Source organism: Pipra filicauda, unplaced genomic scaffold, assembly GCF_003945595.2.
Source record: "Pipra filicauda isolate LSUMZ 115617 unplaced genomic scaffold, ASM394559v2 scaffold110_size2237424_pilon, whole genome shotgun sequence".
Taxonomy (NCBI): Eukaryota; Metazoa; Chordata; class Aves; order Passeriformes; family Pipridae; genus Pipra; species Pipra filicauda.
In genome coordinates this window covers 656,139-679,851 of record NW_024103552.1, presented here as the reverse complement: position 1 = coordinate 679,851, position 23,713 = coordinate 656,139, and the positions used below count along the sequence as shown (strand labels likewise).

At 35.6% G+C, this 23,713-nt stretch overlaps 1 protein-coding gene across 4 annotated transcripts in view; it reads left to right on the top strand.

Moving 5' to 3' along the window:
• Positions 1 to 23,713, top strand: part of SPAG1 (sperm associated antigen 1) — a 38,306-nt gene that overhangs the window by 2,345 nt on the left and 12,248 nt on the right. For all 4 annotated transcript variants that reach the window (XM_039382340.1, XM_027717505.2, XM_027717506.2 and 1 more), the window contains 11 exons: positions 444 to 603; positions 967 to 1,092; positions 5,480 to 5,547; positions 7,615 to 7,733; positions 8,222 to 8,327; positions 9,730 to 9,860; positions 10,507 to 10,613; positions 13,010 to 13,172; positions 17,117 to 17,542; positions 17,916 to 18,015; positions 21,024 to 21,176. In XM_039382340.1, coding sequence (XP_039238274.1) covers positions 444 to 603; positions 967 to 1,092; positions 5,480 to 5,547; positions 7,615 to 7,733; positions 8,222 to 8,327; positions 9,730 to 9,860; positions 10,507 to 10,613; positions 13,010 to 13,172; positions 17,117 to 17,542; positions 17,916 to 18,015; positions 21,024 to 21,176 — 1,659 coding nt within the window. The remainder of the gene's footprint in view (positions 1 to 443; positions 604 to 966; positions 1,093 to 5,479; positions 5,548 to 7,614; positions 7,734 to 8,221; positions 8,328 to 9,729; positions 9,861 to 10,506; positions 10,614 to 13,009; positions 13,173 to 17,116; positions 17,543 to 17,915; positions 18,016 to 21,023; positions 21,177 to 23,713) is intronic.

Sequence of the window (23,713 nt, the reverse complement as noted above, 5' to 3'; positions counted from 1 at the left end):
AGTTAAAGTAATCATGTTAAAAGTGTCCCAATGATAGCACTAGAATTCTAAGTCCTGATTTAACCATTGAAAAAGTTTGAGTAACTGAATGTCAGGTTTTTCTCAAACTGCTGCTGCTGTATTTTGGTTCTATTATGATCCATCTTGCCTGACTCTGGTAATTTCAGATGCCACACCTGTTTAACTTTTGCTGAAAATGACACAAAATTTTTTTTATGAGCACTTTGATGATAATTTGAACAGTATATGTATGGACATTGGAAAATGGTTGAGGGTTGACTGGAATTTTCTGATGAAAATGTTATTAGATGACAGTAAAATTGAGTTGTAACAGGGAAATAGTCCTCTGCAGTCACTGTAGTGACTACAGATGGAGAGAAATATGGAGGACACAGTGCAGTTTAGTTCTTTTTTGTGAACTTTTATATCTTTGCATTTGAAAGGTCTGGTGAAGAGGGATGTTACCCTGAACTTACGTTTGTTTGTGAAAAGCGTATTGAGCATTTAGATCCAAAGAGCAGAGCTCTGAGAACAGATAAGCCTGCAGCCACAGCTTCTGATTTCACAGTTGAGGAGTGGGAAACAATTAATGATGAGCTGATGGTACAGTATCTAATTTATAATGGTCCATAATATTATCACTGTATCAATCTTCCTCTTCTTGTGCCTAAATAGAGTGTAATTATTTGATTGAATGAGGAAATGATCAAAGGATTATGTTTTGGTTTTTTAATTGTTTTCTTGAGTTAATGTCACTGAACCTTTAGTGCCTATTTTAACTTTACAGATTTTTTGTTTGGTAGGTTACTTTGTATTAAAAAAACACTATTGCTTTTTTTCATAATTGTTTTTCCCTGTTAATAGCAATGTTTTGTAAGTATAGTTGTTAGGGTGACGGTAGACTGTGAAGTATATCTTCTCTACTACCTTAAGGTATATATATATATATTATTTATTTATTTTCAGAGCTGGCTGACAGAAATGAATGAAGATGATAAGAAATCACAGTTCCTGAGAACAGACACACCACATGAAAATCAAGATAACTTGCCCCCCATTCGTTGTTCCAGCAGCTGTCTTCCTGCTAATCAGGTATCTCCAGTTTTCTAATGTGTGTTAATTATATGTTTTTCTAAAATTAGGAAATTTTATATGTACAAACTTCCAATCACTGAGCCTTTCTTACTAGATTTATTTTGTTAACCAGGAAATAAAAACCTTTAAGCTCCCTTGTGAGAGACCACTGCTTAAACAAAAGTACTTTCTTTGTACTAGCATGTGTCTTGTAATAATGTTTTAATTCTGATCAGGAACTCACTGCTGGAGCAGATCTACTTAAACACCCTTTTTTGATCTTTGATTCATGTTTCAAAATGGTTTTTAAGCATATGAATCAGGTTCTTTTTGGATGAAATTATGCCAGGAGATTTTCTCCAGCTGCCAGTACACTTTTGTTCCATGGGGCGGGACAGGAGCTAGTCCAAAATAAATACCTTGAGTTGCCATTCCCACTGCAGTCATATAGCATACTTCCTAATTTAGCCATTAAGCACACTTAACAAATCTTCAGAATTAAGAACGAATACTTACATTTTTCCTAGGTATTAGTTTCCTTATGTTTGTTTTTTTTTTTCAGTTTATTTATCTGCCTAAAATCAGTTTTGTCTGTGACTGACTTTTCTTGCTAATACTAAATGTAGTGCTACTGGAGGGATTGGCAGACAAATAGGTATGGGATGGGATTTTTCTGAATTGTCAGTGTTTTCATAGACCACTTCAGTCTGATTCTCAAAATTTTCTTTGAAATTCTGGGACACTGCTGTAACAAATTCCTTGAAGTATTGTTCTTTTTGGATGTTTGGGAGTCAGAAATGTCATGGAAAGATCCTTACAGGTCATGTGATATTTCTTATTAGTTGTTTTGGTGGGGTTTTTTTAATAATTATGTATTAGTAAATGCCTGATTTTTGTTCCTATGTTGTCAGAAACTACTTGTTGTCAGCTAGTACTTAGACATTGGACGAAGACATTTGGGATAGCAAGACACTTAGTATTGAGACTAAGGCATGCTTTTGTTTTGTTTATTTTGTGGGTTTTTATGTCATTAATCTGTATTCTTTCACATTTTGCAATATATGTTCCTCTTGACTATCCCATTATGCTGAGATGGAGAGTGCCACTGTAGCTTTACTATTGATTCATGTCCTGTATGAGTGCTTGTTTCAACAGAAAATGGTAAATAAAATACCATGTGAACTCAGTGAATCCAGATTACAATGTAAGCATAAAATAACAGAAAGTGTCTTGAAATCTAGGATACACAGTTTTACTAAAGAGGATGTGTTCTCCTTTCAAAGATAAAAATATTTATTCGCGTTTTTTCTCCTACTTTAAACCATGCAACAGTCTTCAGGTCAAGCTTTGTTCTTTTGTTCTTCACCTTTTGTTCTCCATACAAGGTTTAGGTGTTAGCAGTATTACTCAGGAAACCTGGATATAGCATTACACTTTATCTGTGGCATGTGATTTCCATTCCTTTTGTCCAAGCAAAGACCTCTGAAATAACTGTAACCTGTCCTGGAAGAGAGAAGGGAGACCTGAAACTAAGTTTTAGAATTCAGTCTTTTTATGCAGCAGTACAGTTACATCACTACTAGATCACTACTGAATAAAAAGAAACTATTTCTACAGCATACACTAAATTTATATTTGTAATATGAAATCTCAAAAAAATTTGAATGTACATAATCAGCTTTTTTTTCTTTTCTTTCTCTCTGATAAAGCTATTTGTAATCTTACAATTTTTAAACATGTTTTGCTAATCAGTTAGGACTAATTAATTTTCAGACTGGCATCATATAATTTCTTAAGTGGTATCAAGTTTACAGTTGGCATGATAAATTTCTCCTCTCTGCTAGAAAGAAATGAACAAACCTTTCTGTAATTTTATGTTATCGCTTGACTGGAGACTATTCCTCTGATCCGATGCATAAAAAGTTCAGCATCTTCAATTAAGCCAATTTTGGAAGTCCTTATTGACCCTAAAACACTGGATTGCACCAATGGATACCAGTTTTATAAATGGAAGCATTTTGTTTTATCTATAACCAGATTTTCTTGCTAATACAAAATGTAGGTAGAGTTTCAGTTCACTGCTGATAGCTTGTAATTCTATATGGTGTTTTCTTTTTATTGGTGTGAAGTCATGGGCAAGATTTTCCAAAAATGAATAGAAAAAGAGTTAAGTTTATGCAATATTTTCCTCTTTAACACAATGTTAAAGAGGAAGTTTCTGTCTTACATCCCTATTTTTCTGTCACACTGCCTCACTTCTTCCAGGAGAGAACTAGATCATGGGTTTACAGATATTCGTGTTCAAGTAGGGATCTCAGCATAGGTTCTTTTGCCAAATGTGGTTTCCTAATACTATTCCAGAAAGATTTCTGTCCTTAGATACCTCCTCATGCTACTGTCCAGGGCATGCAACATGCATTCCAAGGTCTGTGTTATAAAAATTCACTGTGATAGGATCTATATAGCTCTCATGTTATTTTGGATAGTCTGAACTAAAAAAGAATACTTGTTGGCTGACACGTTATAGTAGTGTCTTAGACCAGCATGCAGGGCCCACAGGAGAACCAAGGACGAATTCTGTATCACCTGAACAGCCAGTCTCTGTGTTGCTCTTTGGCCCACTGAAAGTGTCTAATGGGCTTCAGAACCTGTGAGATCCATGTGTTGTGAGTTCTGGCAAGAAAAACGACAAGCACAAAGATTTTTACTTTTTTTTTAGTCCCACAGCATGCAAACATATATTTTTCATTGGATGAGATGCTCTGAAATATTACTGATGGAGAAATTCCTGACTGCTGGAACCACAACTTCATTACAATTGTCTCAAGAACATGAAACCTAGAATTTTTAAAATTGTGAAATTTTGAGTCAATTCTTTTGCCTTATTCCTTTAAAGTATATGCTGTAGTTCTCTCCCTAAGTTGAAGTTGCATTACTGTAAGTACCTTATGCATTTTCTTCTGACAGTTTCAATATTTTTGTGCTCATTTAAATTAATGACTTCTGGTTTAAAAAAAAGATTTGGTATTTATTAAATTAGTACATTTGTAATATACACCAGGATGCATACATAATGATAACTCATGTTTCAGGAAGGCATATTTAGGAGTTCCCTCCTCCAAACATGCTCTGATCACTAAATGTATTTGTCATTTTGTCAAGCTTCTTGAAAGAAGAACATTAAGAGTAATTCTGAAGTTATATACTATAAAAGTTTGTGTAACCTAACATTATAGATAGTCAGAAGTGTTTACAGGAAGGGTGACATTTGCATTATGTAAATTGAGTTGTTTACATGCAACTACAGAAGTATGTCCTTGTTACAGCGTCACCACTGGTAAAGCAAGTTTAAGAGGCTGCTGCTTGTTTCTTTGGTCCAGTTGAACTGGTACAGATATTTAGGGATTGTACTGTGATCTCTGTTGTTTGTTTGAATCCAGAAAATTGTAAATCTGCAACTCTGCAAAGAATTACAGTGGTCTAACTTAGTGAATTATGGATCATAAGGTAATAGAAGGGCAAAATGGCCAGGACAGAGTAGATGGGAGTATTTTGAACTGGCTCTTCCACTGTGAAATACCTGTTGGGAACCACACCTTGCTGTTAAGTATTTTGAAGTCAGCAAGCAGGGAGGGACATATCAGAAATAAAGTCTCATGAGAGAACCAGAATCGATGCCAAAGGTGACAGTTATGGAAATAGGTTCCATTAGTGTAGGAGGTGGGTTGCAATACAAGTCAGTCAAATCTGTTATTGGGATGATTGTTGCAGGAAGATCCTAAAGATAAATTTTAGGTAAGCCAAACCCCAGTGATGGAGCTTGTCTAAAAGCTAGAATGAATGTAAATCATCTTAGGAATTAGCTTTAGTGGAGTCATAAGTAGTCAAAAGAAGTCTAGACACTATTTTTGAGTCAATAATGTGGAAGTTTGTTGTGAGGGTTCCAGGGACTATCAAAATCCGTGCATTGCATTCTCCTGGAAAAGGCATGCCTCAAAGTTACTGATTCAATCTTCATGTGAAACACCTCATCACAAGGCTGGATTTTCCCAAAACTGAGTTCTCCCTTGCTGTGTTGAAAAGATGGTTAGGAAGGTGGCATCACAAGATCCTAATTAGGAAAGAGCAGTCTCTGTCTGAAAGTTTTGTTCAGTGCCTCTGTGACATGTAACAGGGCAGTGGAGAGAAAGTGTGAGACTGAAGAGCTCCTCAGATTGCAATGATATGTGAAATGCATGAAGATTTTCTTTAAAGCAACACAAATTACTTTTTCAAGATTATGCTGAGATTAGTCACAAATAGCATTGGTAACTCAGAATGCATTGCAGAAACAAAACTAAAAAAAAAAGGCTTTGCAATTTCTACTGCAAAAAATTATCTTACTGGCTGTTTGGTTCTCTTTCAGAACAGGACACTGCAAAACAAACAAAGAAACAAGAAGAACATTCCACGGGATTACAGTGAATGGGAAAAGTATGTTAAATCCTTTATATTTAAGTTTTTATTAAAGCTTATTTATTTGTTTAATTAGGGAACACAGTTGTTGTATTTTCCAGAAACATAGTATTAAGGTCAGCACTTCAGGGAACTGTAACACTTCTATGAAACTTCATTTTTTTCTTAATAAATATTCTGTTAAAATGCAAATGATGCTTTGTGTTGCTAACACCTAGAACAAGTTAGTTTATACTTTTGGACCAACTGTGTGAAGTACAGCAAGTCATCAGAAAAATAAAGACTGATTTTTTTTTTCTCTTTTCAGATTTAATTTTTCTGTTCAGCATCAAAGATATAAATCTATAGAGGTACATAAAAGCAAGGAATTGCAATTAATGTAATTACTGAGTTTTTTGAAAGCAATTCTAGGCTTATTTTACATGGGCTTATAAATCTGATCTTCTCTATACCTAAAGCCACAATTCTAAATTAAAAACAAAACTGATGAATACTTACTCCTGCACTGAACCCTACTGACTTCAAAGAATGAGCTTCAGGCAGGTGCATCAGTTTACTCAGATGCAATTACACATAATAGGGATTTGGACAGTAGCTGTTTTGAGAGTGGATGGAGCCCTGATATAAAGACACTCTCTGCATCATATAGTGGTGGTGTATTACCATCCCAAGTTATATGACAGATTGATAGCTAAACTGTTGAACACAGAGGGGGGAAAGCACATAATTCTCTGTTTTGCATGGTAGAAGTGTTTCTGGAGTTCCTGAAATCTGGAATATGATGCTGTAGAATCAGAGTGAGGAGGCACAAGTTTCCAGTGCTGTAGATGGAGAGCTAAATCTAGGTATTGGGAGGGTTGGGTAATGAAACTCTCCCCCAAAATGCCTACAAAAACCCTGTTCTGTGTAAGATGTTGTTCTTACAAACACTTGTGCATATCAGTTATTTTCATGTGTGTACTGGGGCCTTCCTCCTAAAATGTGGACAAAGAAAATAGATTATCAGAATAACTTCTGCAACAATTTATTCTTTCATCCCTCTTTCCACTGTAATCCAAATTTCCAAAGTAATCATTTGTGGATTTTGTTTGCAGTTTTATATACACAATCTTTAAGTGCTTTAGCATGCTGATAATACTACAGTTTGTGAATTTTCCCCTATAATGTATTTATTTTGGATTATGAGTATAGTGAAACAGAAGTTGTTTGAAAGAAATTTTCCATTTTGAAGCATATCATGTTTTCAAAACATTTTGTGGATAATTTCAAAGCTTTCAAGTAATTCTTGAGGCAATTTCTGAACAAAACGTTTAACTTCTTATTTTAAAAACATTTACTTGAAATGTGGTTAATTTATAATAAAAAGGTAAAAGTAAGCTAGCAAAAGATCAGATTCAAAATGGAGTACAGTTAGCCTTACCTGAGAAGGTTTTGATTTGGTTAAATTTTCAAAATGGTATCTCTATTTCAGATAGAACTTATTTGTATTGTCAAGATCATTGTGGAAAGAAAATGCTATTTTTCATTAAGCCCTACACAAAAAAACATCAAGCATAGTGTTTCTAGTTAGTGTAGGAATTGGTTATTACCATATTTGTTTTATAGGACTATGGCAGCAATATTTCTTTATATAAATTCCTAACCACTGTTTTTAAAAGCTGCTTCAGAGTAGCTTTGTAAGTGTCTGAGACTATTTTGAAATTTCTCTCAGATTTACTGAGAGAAATTGCTTTGAAGCTGTTTCTTAGGTATTTTGGCAAAGGTTAATAGAGATGTTTGATGGGGCTGGGATTGAGCCTGATGATACTAATTCTTAAATGTTATCTTTTTTGGGGAGATAGAGAGGAGCTGAGGCAGAGATTTTTCTGAGGAGGAAGAGGAGGAGGTAATGTATAAACAGAAGCACAGAAAGTACACCACAGAGGAGGGAGTTAAGACTAAATGTCTTTTTCCTGACTAGTCACACATAATTGATCACTTTATTCCTTTTCTTTTGGTTTATAATGGAAATATAATATGACTTTCTGTTAGTCAAGGAGTCTTCCTATGCAGCATTATTGAATTTGTCATTTTTGTTAATTTAAGGTTCGATGTGGAAAAGGAATGTTCTAAAATTGATGAAAGCTGTGAAGAAAGTAACTCAAAATCAAGATTCTTCAATAGGCCAAGTCTGCCTATTATCAAAAATACAATAGACACAACTGGTAATGTCTTAGAAACATAATTTGTCTTTAATTGTAATAATGTGTTGTAGAGCATGAATACAAGTTGAAGAGGTATATCATATAGTTAGTGTCTTTATTTTTCGGCCTCTAGATATGCTGGAAGTTGTTAGATCATCAACTGAGCTTGAAGCCATATTCAAAAAAATTCTAGTCTTGATGTTAATAATCATTTAGAGTGTTTATATTGTGTTTAGGTTGAGAGCTCTAGGTAAAGAAGTGAAGCATACATCTGGTATTATAAATGAATGGTAGAGGTTAGCCGACCGCTTTCAGCTAGCACTCTGAATTGTATCAGAAGAATTTAGGTTTTACTACAAAAAATAAAATACAAATTTGTCTTTTCGTAAGCCACGTGCTTTTTAAAAATAATATGCAGATTATGACATTCAAAATATTTTAGCTGACGGTGTTTTGATTACATCTGCACAAGTTGTTAGTTGTTGTTATGTAGAAATATTTTTTGCTAGGAATGACAAAGAGAGAGAAAATCTTTGTTGCTACTCGTGAAAAAGAAAAGGGCAATGAAGCCTTTGCCATTGGCGATTATATGGAAGCAGTGACATATTACACTCGGTGAGTAAATATTCTTGTGTTCCTATATTTTAATGACTGTTACTTGTGAATATTATGTTTAGAGCAATGTAATTGAAGTAACTAATGACAATTAGATTATTTTCAAAAGGGCAAAAAAGATTTGACGTAAAAATACTTAAAGCGCTGTTGCATACTGATATTAATTTTTATTTATCAGGAAGAGACGTGGCTACTGATGAAATGCAGTCTACAGGTGTCACAGACTTCAGATTTTTCAAAACAGTTGAGATTCAAGGGCATATTTACAAAAACAAAAGGATAAGCAGTGTGTTGAGAAACTAAATTAATTGTAATTAAACGTTTTTGTAGGATTGTCTCATTGGTAGGATTGTCTCAAGTGTGAATAAGTACAATTGCTTCTATAATCTATTCTTAGGAGATTAAAAAAATCATTGTTTGCAGCTTCATCATAACAGTGTAATTAGTAACAGTCCAGAAAAAAAAGTGTGTGAACATAAGGTTAATAAAAATAAGACTGTGGCAATGCATTTGCCATATACCTTTAAAAAGTGCTCGTCTTATTTAGTGCTCAGTGGACTACATTCAGACTTTGACTTTATTTATGTAAGTAGAGGTTGTTGCTCCAGGACCTCTGTTGTATTTGTTTCAAAAGCAGAGAAGTCCAAGGTGAATGGAATTGAGTACACAGCTTATCCCACCATCTCTCTTATCCCACTGAAACAGACCTTTTATTCTTTTATTCTTTTTTTGTTCCCCATGTTCCCTATGCACTGTGCATTTGTGTGCAAACACTTGATCTTGTCCCTCCTCAGTCATGCTTTTTTTATAAGGGAAGTGTGAGTATGCCAGTGTGCTGTACCCCCACCACTTGCTATTGCCCACTCTTCCCAGTGAACTCAATTTAGGGTTGTCCTTGCTGAGTTAGCAAGGGTGTTGGCAAACATTCCCATGCACTCCTTTGTCATGTGCATCTTAGCACCCAGTGCTGCCGGAGTCTTCCCCCTTTACAAGCAAGATCAAGGAGAAGGCCATTGGTGCCCCTCACCCCCCAAGCTCTTCACCATAACCTGCAGAGCTCTGTGGTTACTCTTGACACTCTCAAAGGTTTCATTTGACAGTATTTTTGGAGCCTACATGATAGCAGGAAGAGGGAGTAGTTTAAGTGACAGATGAGCCGTGGCATCTTCTGTGCAACATCTCAGGTCTAAGCCCTGGCAAGCAATAGGCCTCTGAAGACAGTAAACTAGGTGGTGGATGGTTGCCTCTGGTTTCACAGGAGGGAGTTTCTAACCACTACTGTGGTTAGAATATCAGTATTAATATTGTTATAATACTGTTTTCAGCTTTTAGTAGTGAAGAGTTTCTACATTCAGGTTTTCGAATTATCAGCCCACCATGGTTAATATTCCCTTTTTTTTAGGAGTATATCAGTAATACCGACTGCAGCTGCATATAACAACAAAGCTCAAGCAGAAATCAAACTTCAGGACTGGGACAGTGCTTTGCAGGATTGTGAGAAGGTACTAGATATGGAACCTGGCAACATAAAAGGTAAAGTAGAACATAAAGTTGCCCTTCTTTGTACTATTTTTTCTCTAGCAAATAAGACGGTATATACCCATTCATGTTGAGCTTTAGATTAGGTCCAAGTATAATTAAGGAAACAGTGTAGCTCCTAAAAGTAATTTCAACATTTCTTTGGGAAGTTAGGGACGTTTTATGCAGTTCATCCTGTTGATCTGTTATGAGTATTCTTATGTGGTAGCATGGGGTTAACTCTTCCTTATATAATGACTATAAGCCCTCTTGTATTCGTGCAGCGTAATACTTCCATAATGCCCACACTGAAATATTAATTAACTTAAAAGCAACATGAAAACTATGAAAGTTGCTGATTTAATCATTTGTGAGGGCAAGGACTTGAATGTAGCTACCTGTATTTGCATGGGTGTAGGGAAAAAAATTTAATAATATGAAAAGATGCTTCAGAATTCATAATTGCTATCTGAAAAGATGTCATGTGAAATTGCATTATTAAAAATTATCAAGAGAACAGTTATTACGAATATAGAGTCATTATGAAGTAAATGCGAAATTTAAAAAACCATATAGACACTTAATATGTCTAGAAAAAATAGTGTACTTTTAGCCACTTTATGCTTTAAATACATAACTAATACACTTTGTTCCTTTGTAGCTCTGCTGCGCCGTGCCACTGTACACAGTCAGCTGCAGAATTATCAAACAGCCATAGAGGATCTGAATAAAGTATTGGGTGTTGAACCAGAAAACCCTATAGCTAAGGTAGAGATCAGTGAGTTGAATATGGCTAGAAAGAGATTGTTTGCAGTTGTAGCATAAAGTGAGTACAGTTTATGTTCTTTCATTTGAATATGAGTTTTCAGGACCCACTCAAGCTGCTGTGCCATTGATCAGTTTCCCAAGACCGCAGGTGGTGGACATTAGGTACTTGTGATCAGATCTTCTGTTCACAACTTAATTGTGAGAAAAAAAATCTCTGTTGATTTAGATAATTTAGGTGCCTAAAAATTTGCTGTTGAATATGCTTTCAGTATTAGTGTCTTAGCTGATAAAAATTACTTGGAAATTTCTCTCAAAAAGATCCACTGGGATAGGTGCGTTTAAGTTTGACACATAATCAAAAGAAAAATTCAACAGAGATGCCAAGCTTCTATTGTTGCAGTGGTAAAGTCAACACAAAAGGAGAGGACCTGGGTTCTGTCCTCGCTTCAGCATGATCCTCATCTCTCACCTCCAGGCTAGAATGAAAAACCTTTGATACCTTCTGATAAATCTGGACCATTCATAGCTAATTTTGGATCTAAGAAAGCCAGATGCTTTCTTTGCAAATCAAGGTCAGGATGTGATCCTTGTGCTATTACTTCAGCTGTTTAGGAGAGGATTGATTTGTGTCTGTTCATTGGTATCTTGGGGGTGTTTTGCGGGTTAGAACACAGTCCTTGCACTGGGACTCTACATTCCTGAGCATCTTCAGTACTGGGCAGTTTTGATAGTTAACTGCTCTTTTTCTGTTATTTATGACTCCATCATACTGATCCCCCCACACACTTTTTTTGCTTATGACTTCTGAATGCTGTTTAATTGTCTCATCACCTGAATTCTGTCCAGTTCTTGCTGGTGGCATAGTGTAAGCTGCCAGCAGCTGCTGATTGCTGCTTCTTTCCATGGAGTTATTTGATCACTGCTATTGCTTGACCCAGTGAGAGAGGTACAAGTTTGTTGTGTCAAATTCACGCACAGCATTTATGCCTTGTGGGGTGTTCTTGGAGATAAATTCCTCTCCAGAATAGTTCCTGAGTTTCACATTAACCAAGGAATTACATCTGTCTTGAGATTTGAGTTTCTAAAAGAGATTTGGGATTTTTTTTTTCTGTTTACAAGAGTGAATCACTAAATAGCTCGTGAGTCTGTGATGAAAAACTCCACAGCAGTCTTTGGGAAAAGTTGTATCAAACAGGCTGTGCTGAGACTTCTTTCAATACCAGACATAAATACTCATTTGGAGTACACTCTTCCAGAGATGTAAATGCATTAGTTCCTTTGCTGAGCAATGCTTTTGTGGCTCAGAGCAGATGTCTGTACTTTGTCCTTATCCATGCCAGCTATTATGCCTTGGCTGGCACATTTAGAAATGACAAGTGCTTAGCAGGGCATTTTTCTCAAGTTGCTCTTTGCTTGGAGGATCCTCAAAACTCTCTCGAGCTAAACAGGAGTGTATGGAACATATACAGAGTGTATGTTTACGTCCAGAATCCCTAACAGAAAAGTAAATTGGTTGTCAGTAACTGGATTTCTTCAAGGTACTTTGTCCATGTGAATCTTTGCTTGGTGCTGTTCTTATTTTTGTCTTGAGACAGGGAGTACTGAGATGGCACTTCCTTGCACAGCATTGAATTAGATTCAGAATAGTGCATAATGTTGGATGTATCTTACTCTGCTCTGAAAGTGTAAAGTGGTTTAGGAGTTTAAGGGTTACAGTGACAGTGCAGGTTGATGGTTGGACTTTATGATCTTAAAGGTCTCTTCCAACCTTGACAATTCTGTGATTCTAAGTGCAGTTAAAATTGGGTTTTTTTGAGTAATAAAAAAGGTTATGGAATGAGAAGCTGTTTGATCATCTAATTGTAACTCTTACAAGAAGAGCAAACCCTTTCATTATTCAGCTGTGACCTTCTGCTACACTGTTAAGACATGGTCGTCTCTTGGTTCTAGTTTTATCAGTTACATTCCCCCATCAGACATCAGATTCACTGTAGCATAAATTTTGATTTTGACTTTAGGCTATTTTGGAAATTTTTTAGAGAGCCTGTTTTCTACATGTGTCTTCTTAGTAGATCATGCCAGATACCAGAATAGTAAATCTTTTTTTTCTTTCAACTTTTTTTTTTTTTGCTTAAGCAGTTAATTCAAGAAAAATGCTTATTTATTTCTGTGATATCTTCTGAGAGAGACAGAAATTGAGTGTTAATCTTGGTTTTGATACCAACTCTTGGGAAATTCACATTTATATACTATCTTTTTATATTGGTAACATCTTGATAGTTCTTCAGGATTTCACGTGGATTATTTAATAGAGCTTATTTGCTGTATATAAATAATAATTTATATACAAAATAAAAAAGGCTTCTGCTATTCCTGGTTTTTTTTCTCTGTTCTAGAAAAATCTGCTGGAGATTGAAGAGAAACTGAAAGGTTTAAAGCCTGTATCTGAGATTCAAGGCAAAGGAAAAAGAATACTTATTCAAGAGATAGAGGATTCAGAATGTGATGAAGAAAGAGGGGAAAATACAGAAGAATGTGAAAGAAGTGGTGGAGATAAAAGTAATGTCATATCATTTCCTATTTTATTTTAACCTGAGGAAAAACATTGCTTTTGACGTTGCAGTGTTTATTCATCCATATTTGCTTTCAAAGAATTTTACCTGTTTGAAGGCTAGAATTATACTTACTACGTTAAGTAGATCCAAGTGTGAATCTAGAATCCAGTTTTACTACTCATCTTTGGAATTCTTTTTGTAATGCGTATAACAGAGACAGAGGGAACATGTTGCTATAAATCACCTACTTCCCTGGGCCCTGTGTAATTTTATACCTGTCCTTTGATGTGGACCCAGTAACAGATATTTTTTGGTGTTAAAGAATATTTTGTGTTTCTTAGATCCTTCTCTCACACAGCGCTCCTGCATTCCCATGTCACATTTTGATTCTGCGTTTTTCTTCCCTTGATTGGATCAAAGGATGTAAAAATGATCAAGTGGTCTGTAATTTTTCTTTTTGTTTGTTTTGAAAACTATCAATCTTTTTTTGGTTTTTAATGAAGGGGTAATGAGACACGACGGCAGTGACTTCTGTGTTTTCTGTGCCTATGTAGTTCTTGGTCTTGAAATTAAATCAGTCTGTGGGTTTTCCAGCTTAATCATGAATGTAGGATTGTACGTGTGTGATATAATGATGCATTATTTGCACACAAGTTTAAGGAAAATACATTTTTCAAAATCAGTTGGTGTCCACTAAGTCTCCTCAGCTATAACCCTGGAAGAAAGGATGGATCGTGTCCCTAGCCTAAATATCAGTTAATTTGGGGTTGCTTTCTATTGGGAACATTCAGATGACTATGTGCCTTCTAGCTCCATAGGAAGACTCCCATTCTGTTGATGAAAGGTTAGGCTTTTAAACATAGGGAGGATTGTCAACTGACGTCAGTGGCATATGTGTTCATGTGAAACACTTGACTGTTTTTGAGATTTAAGTGGCAAGCATTGTCATAGATTACTCTCTGTTTTCTTGTGCAACTGGAAACAAATATGAATTTAGTTCAGTTAATGAATAAAAATGTTCTGTGAACCTAACAGCAGTAGGTAGACTAAACATCTTGTATGTCTTCTCTATACATCTGGTCACGCAGTCACTGGCAGTCCAGTAGTCCATGTAATCCTGTCATGTAATCACATTTATTTCACATTCTAGTTGGTAAGCCTAATGAATTCTTAGTAAGCTTACAGTTTAGAGATTGGGGGAAAAAATCAAAATATTTTTTGTTTTCTTTAGCTCTGAAGAGCTACTGTGTTTGTTTCATGGCCTTACAGTGAGTAAGGTCTTAGATTTCCATTTTAAAGTTTTTGATTTGTTGAGAAGCAAAGTGTGTTTGATAGGAGACAATTAACTACTCCAGTGATCAGTTGTGCTTGCTGTTGTATTTTTGGCATTCCTGGTATTGCTTTCTGCTCTTCTCTACCACTGTATTCCATGATCCTCTTTCCAGTGTGTTTGTTCATTTGGTATTGTTGGTTTGGTTTTTTTTTTAGAATTGTAATCTCTCTGAAGAAGGAACCCTTATTTATAATTCATTTGTGCAGTGTGTAACACAGTGGGGCCCAGCCTCTTGCTTTTAGGCTCTATTGCAAGCTTGCAATATGAAAATTTTGTACATGTTAAAACAGACAATATTGAAAATGCGCTCTAGCATTGCATTTGCAATGCATATCCTGAAGTTAAGAAAACCTCTCAATTACAGTGTCAGTCATTTTTCATTTGTATAAACAGAGACTGCTCCTAAGGAGAGATCAGAGTTATCTGGGAAGTTTGTTTTATTTTCTGGTTCAGAAAAATCCAGGTACAATCTCAATATCTAAACCAAGAACACATAATACAAAAGAGATACTTGCTGACAGTGTATGGCAAATGAAGAAAAAATATTTTAAGATTTTAGAAGTTAATCTATAGAGATTTAGAACATTCCAGTTGCCTTCGTATGTAGGTAGTTCAGAGTGGATGAAAGAGCTGAAAATGTTTACGGGCTTCATAATAGGTGAATTCACTGTGAACTGAACTTAGATACATTGTTTTTCATTCTGCCACTGTTATTCTCGTGCCATGCTTTTGGAGGATAAATACTTTTTGTAGCTGGAAATTAATTTTAAATGAAAGACAATGGCATCCATTAAACAAACCCCAAACTGCAAATATTCCTTTTGGAGTAGTCAGTAGTTTGGTTTTTTTTTTTAGGTTTATGATGGTCTTTCCATTTTAAGTTTCTTACTGTAGTAGTAACATACATTAAAATTCTTTCTAGATTTCATTTGTTGTCATTCTGATCAAAATTCTGCCCATACTTCTCAATACCTTTCTTAAATTTTCTTTGGAATTTATAATGCATCTAGATTTTTTTTTTTTAAGAGAAGTTCGTAAGTGATGATTTTTTTTTTAGCCCAGAATACTGCTTTCACAAATACATTTCTCTGTAGAGACCAATACAAGAACTTTGTTTATGTTATAAACACTGAAACTGAAAGACAATGAGAACTATATTTGAGAAATATATCTGTACAGTTTTGTGCATGTTGTTTACTCAGTCCAGAAATATTTAGGCAATTAGTATTACCCACCAACTAAACAAGGTAACTGTGAGTATTCCTATTTTCCAGGGCACTCCAAATGCTATGTTTCCAGTTTAATTCAGGACTGGTTCTGTGCACTTCATCTTCAGGAAATTTTCTCCTCTATTCAGGAAGTGATGGTCACGTTAATGACATTCACATCACATTTTGTCTGCCTCCCTTGGTTTTTCTTTTTCTGTAGAAGTTGGGATGCTTTTCGAGAGTGTTTCACTGTGTTTTCTAAAAACTTGCCCTATTACCTGTTTGTCTGTGACATTTAATTTTTTTTCTGTTTTGTTGAATGTATGTATAAATAATTAAGTTTTTAAAAATGTCTGTGCGGGTAGATTTATCGTATTATTGTGCCCACATGGTATTTCAAAATAGACACCACAGCTAGGGAAGGGGCAGTTGGAGCTTTTTTCTGTTAGACACTAGAGAATTTATTGTTTTTTAAAATTTTTATGCTTTCCCATCCTGTTCAGTTTGATTTCAGTAACATTTTGTTCATTAAAAAAATAAATTCGTTTGTAACAACCTGAAATTCACCCATGTTGAGTCAACTTCAGATGTTTTGTCAACTGGAAGTATCACTCCAGTATATGAAGGCATGAAAAACTTAAATATTTCAAGTTAAGGGAAGGTGAAACTCCAGCATCTTAATAGTACCACAACACGGAGTTGCCTTTCTGTGAGTACTAATATCAAGAGTCAGGCACTCTGCAGAAATCTCTATTTGAATGCTGTGATAATAATCTGGTAGGGATTCAGGTGAATAAGGAAAATGGAGATGTTATTATCTGATACCTTTGTTCTATAATTTTTTCCTAATTAAATTGGTAATAAATAATAGTGCTAGTTGAACGATCAGAAGTATGTATAAGAGGGGTTTTGACATGATGTTTGAATGAAAACTCCACAATAAGGATTTAGAAGCTTTTATCTCCCCTATTGTATGTTGTATTTGTGGAGAGTTTTGAAGTGTACAATGTTACTGGTTTGTTAGCTGTGTGATCTAATTTTAGCATGCAAGCATTTTGATTTGGTCATGGAAAATCGAAGTGTCCGTGTTGTAATAGCCAGTATGTAAAGAGTTAATTTCAAGGTGAACTCTACCATTCTGACGCTACAGGACAGGGGTTCCCATGTGCCCAGCGAAGAGGAATGACATTTCATAGTAACACCTTCTCAATAACAATTGTAAATTACTTGTAAGTAGGAATTTTCCTGTGTCCTTGGAAGTGTTTTCTGAAGCAGATAAATCTTGGTAGCATTAGGATGTCTGCAGGATTTGGCCCCCTGTCCTTTGGCAGCCCCCCCCCCCGTTGGCAGGACGATAGTTCGTTCCGATGATGCGAGCTCCAGCCCTGCTCATTAACTTCCTTGCAGGAACCGCTGTGCCAGTGGCGGCGGAGGCGGCGGCCGGGGAGCCCGCGATGGGCAACGCGCACAGAAAGTTCCGTAGCAAAGGAGGCGGCGGTAAGGCGGAGGGCAGAGAGAAGCAGAAGCAGAAGGAGCCCACTGAGAGCGGATTAAAAAAAGACACACCAGAAAAGAAACCAGGAAAGCATTTGTCAGACCACGAAGGTGAAGTTAATGGCTATTTACACAGCGATCAGAAGAGTGAAAGCTCTGAATCTGGGAGCTCCAGATGGTATACCGCAGGGTCTCAGTGGGCTGGTGGTGCCAGTCCTACTTCACTTCCTGCTATTGCAGCAAAACTAAAAAGTGAAGGAAACGAGTTATTTAAGAGTGGACAGTTTGGAGAAGCTGTGCTCAAATACTCGGAAGCAATTGAATATGTCATTGGTCTAGGTGAGTGTAATATCTTATACTTAAATCCAGGACTGTTTAGATGATTTAAAGGAACTGCCGATGAATTAAATTAGTCTGTTGTTGATTTTTGTCACGAGTTACTGTGTAGTAAATTCTCATTTCAGTAGACAGCAATTCATGTGACGAAATATAGGAACAAAAGTAATATTTTAATTTCCTTGAAACAGAGCTGTTGGCATTTATTTATGTTTGAATAATTACATGTTCTAGGTGACATGATAAAGAAAAGCTCCTTACAGCTTTGCAGTGTCAGCAAACTGCATCACTGCACTGCAACTTGGAGCAGGCAAGTCTTTAATTCTTAAGTGTCATTTTAGTAATGATCTTTGATTTTAATTGTAACTTCTTTTAGGAGAACGAAGTCCAGATGATTTAAGTATCTTGTACTCAAACAGAGCAGCATGTTACCTCAAAGAAGGGAACTGCAGTGACTGCATTCAGGATTGTAACAGGTAAATTGAAACCTCCCATGTAGAGCAACATTCCTGATGATCAAACATTTAACTGATATATTACTATTGCAGTTTGACTCAGAACAATATCAATAAGGTCTGACAGATATCTTTGTCAGTTATGTAAACAGTCACATGGAACCTAGAGAAGGAGTAACTTTTAACTTACTGTCTTGCTGTGTAAGGGCAGTTTTTAAGCTTCTTGTGTACATAGAGATGCGTAGCAAGATTAAAATTTTTAATGTAAAAGCAGGTTTACAATGGTGTTCTGCAATAACTTATATGTAAAAGCTTTGTTAAGCCAGATACTTATCACAGAGTTGGAAATTGCTTTCAAGCATGTGTATGGTGTATATGTGTGTGTCCTCTGTGTTTGGTTTGTTGTTTTGATTTGGGGTTTTTTAATATATACTTTGAATAGTCATAAACAGTAATTACAGCTGTTCAGGAATTGAGCTGAAGTCCTTTCTGCTTATTCTGGCTCTTAAGGATACAGGAGTTAGAAAAGATCAGACACCTTCAATAACTTCCAGACATTGCCTTCCACTAAATTATTACTGTATTTCTGATATATATTTTTTAAACATTTTCATAGATTGAGTTAGTAATGCTGAGGCTTAAGGTGCAAAAACGTATCCTAAAGCAATTAGAAATCATATTAATTAATCAGTTGAGTTTTTGCACAGCACAACTCAGCTGCTAAAAGCTTCCAAAACTAGAAATAAAATAAGCATGTACTTTCATAGTAACAAAATATATAACTTACTGTATATATTCTACCTGACAAAAAAGTTTTCTGAAAAAAAGAGTCATTAGCAATATTTTGTTAAAACATGCAGGACTACAGTCAGCTGGTCAATAAAACAAGAACCACCACATTTTTCTATCCAGGAGGTTTGATGTAAGACCTCAGCTGAAATGATTTTGGGTTTTGTATTCCTACCAATTGGGAGCTTATTTTCTTACTACTTAATGATAGTGTCCTTACTGCCATGCTTATTTTCTGAATACACAAGTACCCCTGATGCTTAGTGGTAGAAATAATTTTAGAGGCTGGGAAGCAGGAATGCAAAACTACAAACGTGTAAATTAGACAATGTCAAACAAATCTTCCCTAGGCAACACAACATAAAGAAAGATCTACAAATAGGTTACTTGATTTCAAAGTAAAAAATTGTGTAGTGCTGATACTTGTGATATGAAAATAAGTATTTAAAATTTATCTTTTATTGAGTTTTAGCTATTTGGGGCTTAGAATTGTATAAAAACCCCTATGTTGGATCTCTTGTCTCAAGACTGTGGTTTGGTGTGCCTTTGATTCTTGTTACAAAGAGTGAAAGAAGGCTCCCATGTACTGATGTGAATTTCTTCAGTACTATTGTGTGGTTTGGTCCCTGGCTGTATCATCTTTGCACTCTACCCTGAATATGTAGTTTTCCATTCCCACTATTCTTCAAGCAGTGTTGTCTTCCACTGAATTTATTTATGGTTGTTTTTTCCTTCATTCTTGAGGTTAGAAATTTGAAATTGTGTTAATATTCTTGTGAGTTACAGAATGTCAGGCATTTTTGCAGACATTTTGTAGGGGCTGTGATGTTGTGTGCAGTTGTAGCAGCATAAAAGAAATGGAACATTTGAAGTATTTATGTGAAATTCAGAATGTTTTTTCTAGAAATCATAGTTTCTCTAGCTTTAGAAGGAGTAATGATGCAAAGCCAATTTACAGCAGAGAAGGCCAGCAGCCTCCTTGCGCTTATAAACAGGAGCACAGCCAGTGGATTGAGAGAGGTGATTATCCCCTCATAGTCAGCACTTGTTAGACAACACTGTGATAACTTCTGGTTTTCAGCTTCCTCAGTACAAGAAAGACAGTGATCACCTGGAGTGAGTTCAGTGACGTGTCACAGAGCAGGTTGTGGACTCTGGAGTATTCCCTGAAGAGGGGAGGCTGAGGGAGCTGGGTTTGTTCAGCTTAGAGAATGGCTTCCAGAGGTTCTAGGAGCAGCCTGCCAGTTCCTATGAGGAGATTATCCACAGATGGATCCTGGCTCTTTCTGTCAGTGTTGTGGGAGGATAAGAGACAACAGACAAAAATAGAACCACACAAGGTTTGGGACTGTGTATTAGGAGAAACCTCCCCATAAACAGTGTGGAGCATTGCAACAGATTGCCCAGAGATGTTTTGCAGAGGTTCCCTTGCAGGTTTTCAAGGCCCAGCTGGGTCAAGCCCTGAGCAACCTTGTCTGATCTTGGGAGTTGACCATACCTGGGTTGGACCAGGGACATCTCAGCCTAAATTACTTTATGACTCTATGAAATCTAATTGTCTAGACTCATCTTAATTGCAGTATTTCAAAGCTGATCCTTCTTTCTCTTCAGCAAGAATCATTGATTGAAAAAAAAGTAGTCTTTAAGAAATAAAGCCTTTGTGGACTGCTTCTTCATGTTGCTGGAAAAGCACATGGTGTTTGGGAGGACTTCTGATGGCACAGTGTTGAACTCTGTGTTCACCAGGCAGACAATCAGAAGACTAAACAGACACAAGACAGGCAAAAACCTAAAAAGCAAAGAAAGACAGGTGTACATTCCTGTCTTACTGACTGTATTTTTTATGTGCATACTTTCCTGTAAGGAAGAAGAATCGAAAGTTACGTAAGTGAAAGCACCATATACTCGAAACCCTCGTAGATCTAGGCATGTCTTAAGAAAATAGCTTTTGCACTTAAATAACTGCCATTACATTAATCATATCTCAGTGATAAACGCAGTTTTCCAGATAGAGTAGAGTAAGCTGTAGTAAAAGCACTAACCATTTCAAAACTGCATGTAATTTAGGGTATTAATGAATTTAGGGTGAACCACTTAGTCCCATTTTCCTTAGTTATGTTACTGGAAAGCCCATCTGAAATCACAAAGTTATGTATAATTGTGTATATTATAAAATATTTTTATTATTATTATTTCAGTTACTCTGTTTCAATCCTGCATTTTTCTGTTGTTTTCTCCAGAGCTCTGGAGCTTCAGCCATTTTCCCTTAAGCCTCTTCTACGACGAGCAATGGCAAATGAGTCAATGGAGCGGTATCGACAGGCGTACATTGATTATAAAACAGTCCTACAAATAGACAGCAGCATCCAAGCAGCAAATGATAGTGCTAATAGGTAACTCCACTTACAAATTTTCTGATATGAGTTAAAATAGAAAAGTAGACCTTAAATTTGTTTGTTTTACATGGTCCCTCTGTTCTGTATCCCTCGTAGTTGTCATCACAATTAGTATATTAGAGGACTGACTGTTTCATTTAGTTGTTTTCCCATAATTTCACAGTTTTCCTCTGCCAGCAGTAGGTAACTTTCTGTTTTTTAAAAATGTAATATTTTAAAGTTGGGGGTGTTTTTAACTAGTGCTTCCACTTGTTGTCTTTCCTAACTTGTATTTTGTACCATATAAAATAATACTCTAAGGTCCATACTTTTTCTCTGACATTTCTGTTTACTTTTCATATTAACAATCTTTCTGTGGCAGTTGAAGATTTATGTTAAGCACGAATCATTCAGTATTCTGCAGAGGTGTAAAAAACATAATTGAATATTATCTTTGACTTAAGTATTAATCTTCCAGCATTAATTCTTGCTGCCAAGAGAGGTTTGAATTTGTATAGTTATATTTTAATAGTATAAAATCAGAGTGTACACACTATTGTAATTGTGTTCTCATCAACATAAAGTACATAAGTGTATGAATTATAGGATTTTTCCATTCCCTTTTCTTTCCTTTTTTCTTTTAATGGACAAAAAAAAAGTATATGTGAAAGCAGAACAGCCATTAATCGTTGAACAGGAACACACAAGCATGCGACTTTTAACAATGGAACCTAGTACCTTTTTTTTTTCTATTTAAGGCAAGGCCATGAACACTTGCACTATTACTTCATTAAAAAGTCCATAATATCTTTCTTTAAATTCTGCTTATTTGGCCAGAGCTTTATCATCTGCTCTTACAATTACTGTTTTTGATAACACAACGAATAGTTACTAATCTCCTGTATCTATGGTGATAATGGAGCACTTGGATTGGTGAGATAGTTGCTTTTCCTGGTATTTATGTAATTATTACACTTCTTAAAAATCTTGTTGGCTTATTTTATCTGCAGATATTCTTTTAATATTTCTCTTTGACTTGTAACTTGCTTACTAATAAGCTTATCTCCCTTTTTCCCCTTAACACTCTTCCTTTTCTCCTCTCTAGGCCTTCCTTATGTTTTTAGCTTCACTGCTCATTACTCTTTCCTCCCTGGCAACCCATCACCTTATTTCAGCTGCTTCTTCCTTCTCTTCTGCTGGTAATTAATTTTTGCTTGCAAATTGTTAGTTTCTAAAGCATAGACCTCCTGCGTAATTGAACTTCTACTATAATTTTTCTTTAATATTCCATCACTTATGAATTCAACTGAAACTGTTTACCAAAGTATTCATTTTAATTTCCAAAGAGACCTTTCTAAAAACGAATTTTAATAAAACATTACAGTTACTGTGCTGCCTTTTAACTTAAAGGGACAACACCAAAATGTAATTTAATTTTTTTTTTTAATATTAAGAATATCAGGTCTTAACAGCCTGCTTATATTGGAGGATTTCTTGTTTTTTAAGTTCCTCTGGGAAGTTGGATGGTGATGCTGTAGGAAGCTGATAGGAAAAACTCATCATCCTTCTTGTGTACGAGGGTGGGTTTGTTGAACAATGTTAAGGCTTGTCTCTCTGTGGTTACGTATCTAAGCAGACTTTCCAAAAACCTTAGAATCAAGTGCATATCTTTAATACTCATGTAAAAAACATGTAGACTTTTAGTATCAAGCCTTTACCTGATCCTTTTGCAATTAAAAGGAAATAATTTGAGTGTAAGTACAAACAAGTATACACAGTTATTTGCTTATCTTGTTTATTAGATGATGTTGAATTGTGTCTTTTATTGGTTCCTGACGTGACTTTTTAGATAAATTGGAAGGACTGTTTCTTTTAATGGTGTGTGACAAGTAACTGGAAATTGCATTTCAAGCATGCTTTTAATTAGTGGCATTTTCCTAGCTTTGTGAACATCAATGGATTTCCTACTTTGTGTATTTTAATTTCCTCTTGAGTGAGTATTTTATTATTTGCTTTTCACAGTTAGAAATACGGAAACTCTAACGTGTATTTATGCCTTTCCTCTTACTAAAAGGAAGTTTCATTCCAGTTGTCTCAACTCCTTTAATATTAGTGAGGAAATTGCATGAGATAGCTGTATTCAAGTAGTATGTTTTTTACACCTGTGTTAGATGGAAATGCACCTGATATAAAAAATTTTAGGTTTCTTTGCCATAGTATCAATGTGACTTTCTTTGCTACTCAATTCAGAATTTTCCTCTGTTAAAGTGTGTATTAGACTTATGACCAGTTGAACTTGACTCTTAAGCTTATGATGAGATTAGATGATGTTTATCTCACTGTTATTTTCATAGTTGATTAAATTTGTTGTTTTTTTTTTTTTTTAAATTACAAAATTTCTAATGGAACCATGAAGTCTCATGTGGCTTCACTTACTATGTTAACTTAGGTCTTCAAAATGTAGCACGGCAGTGGGAAACTCCCACTTGAATGGAATTCGGATTGAGCCTCTCATTGACTGAAATAGTTGACTTATATATATGTGTTGGTTTAAG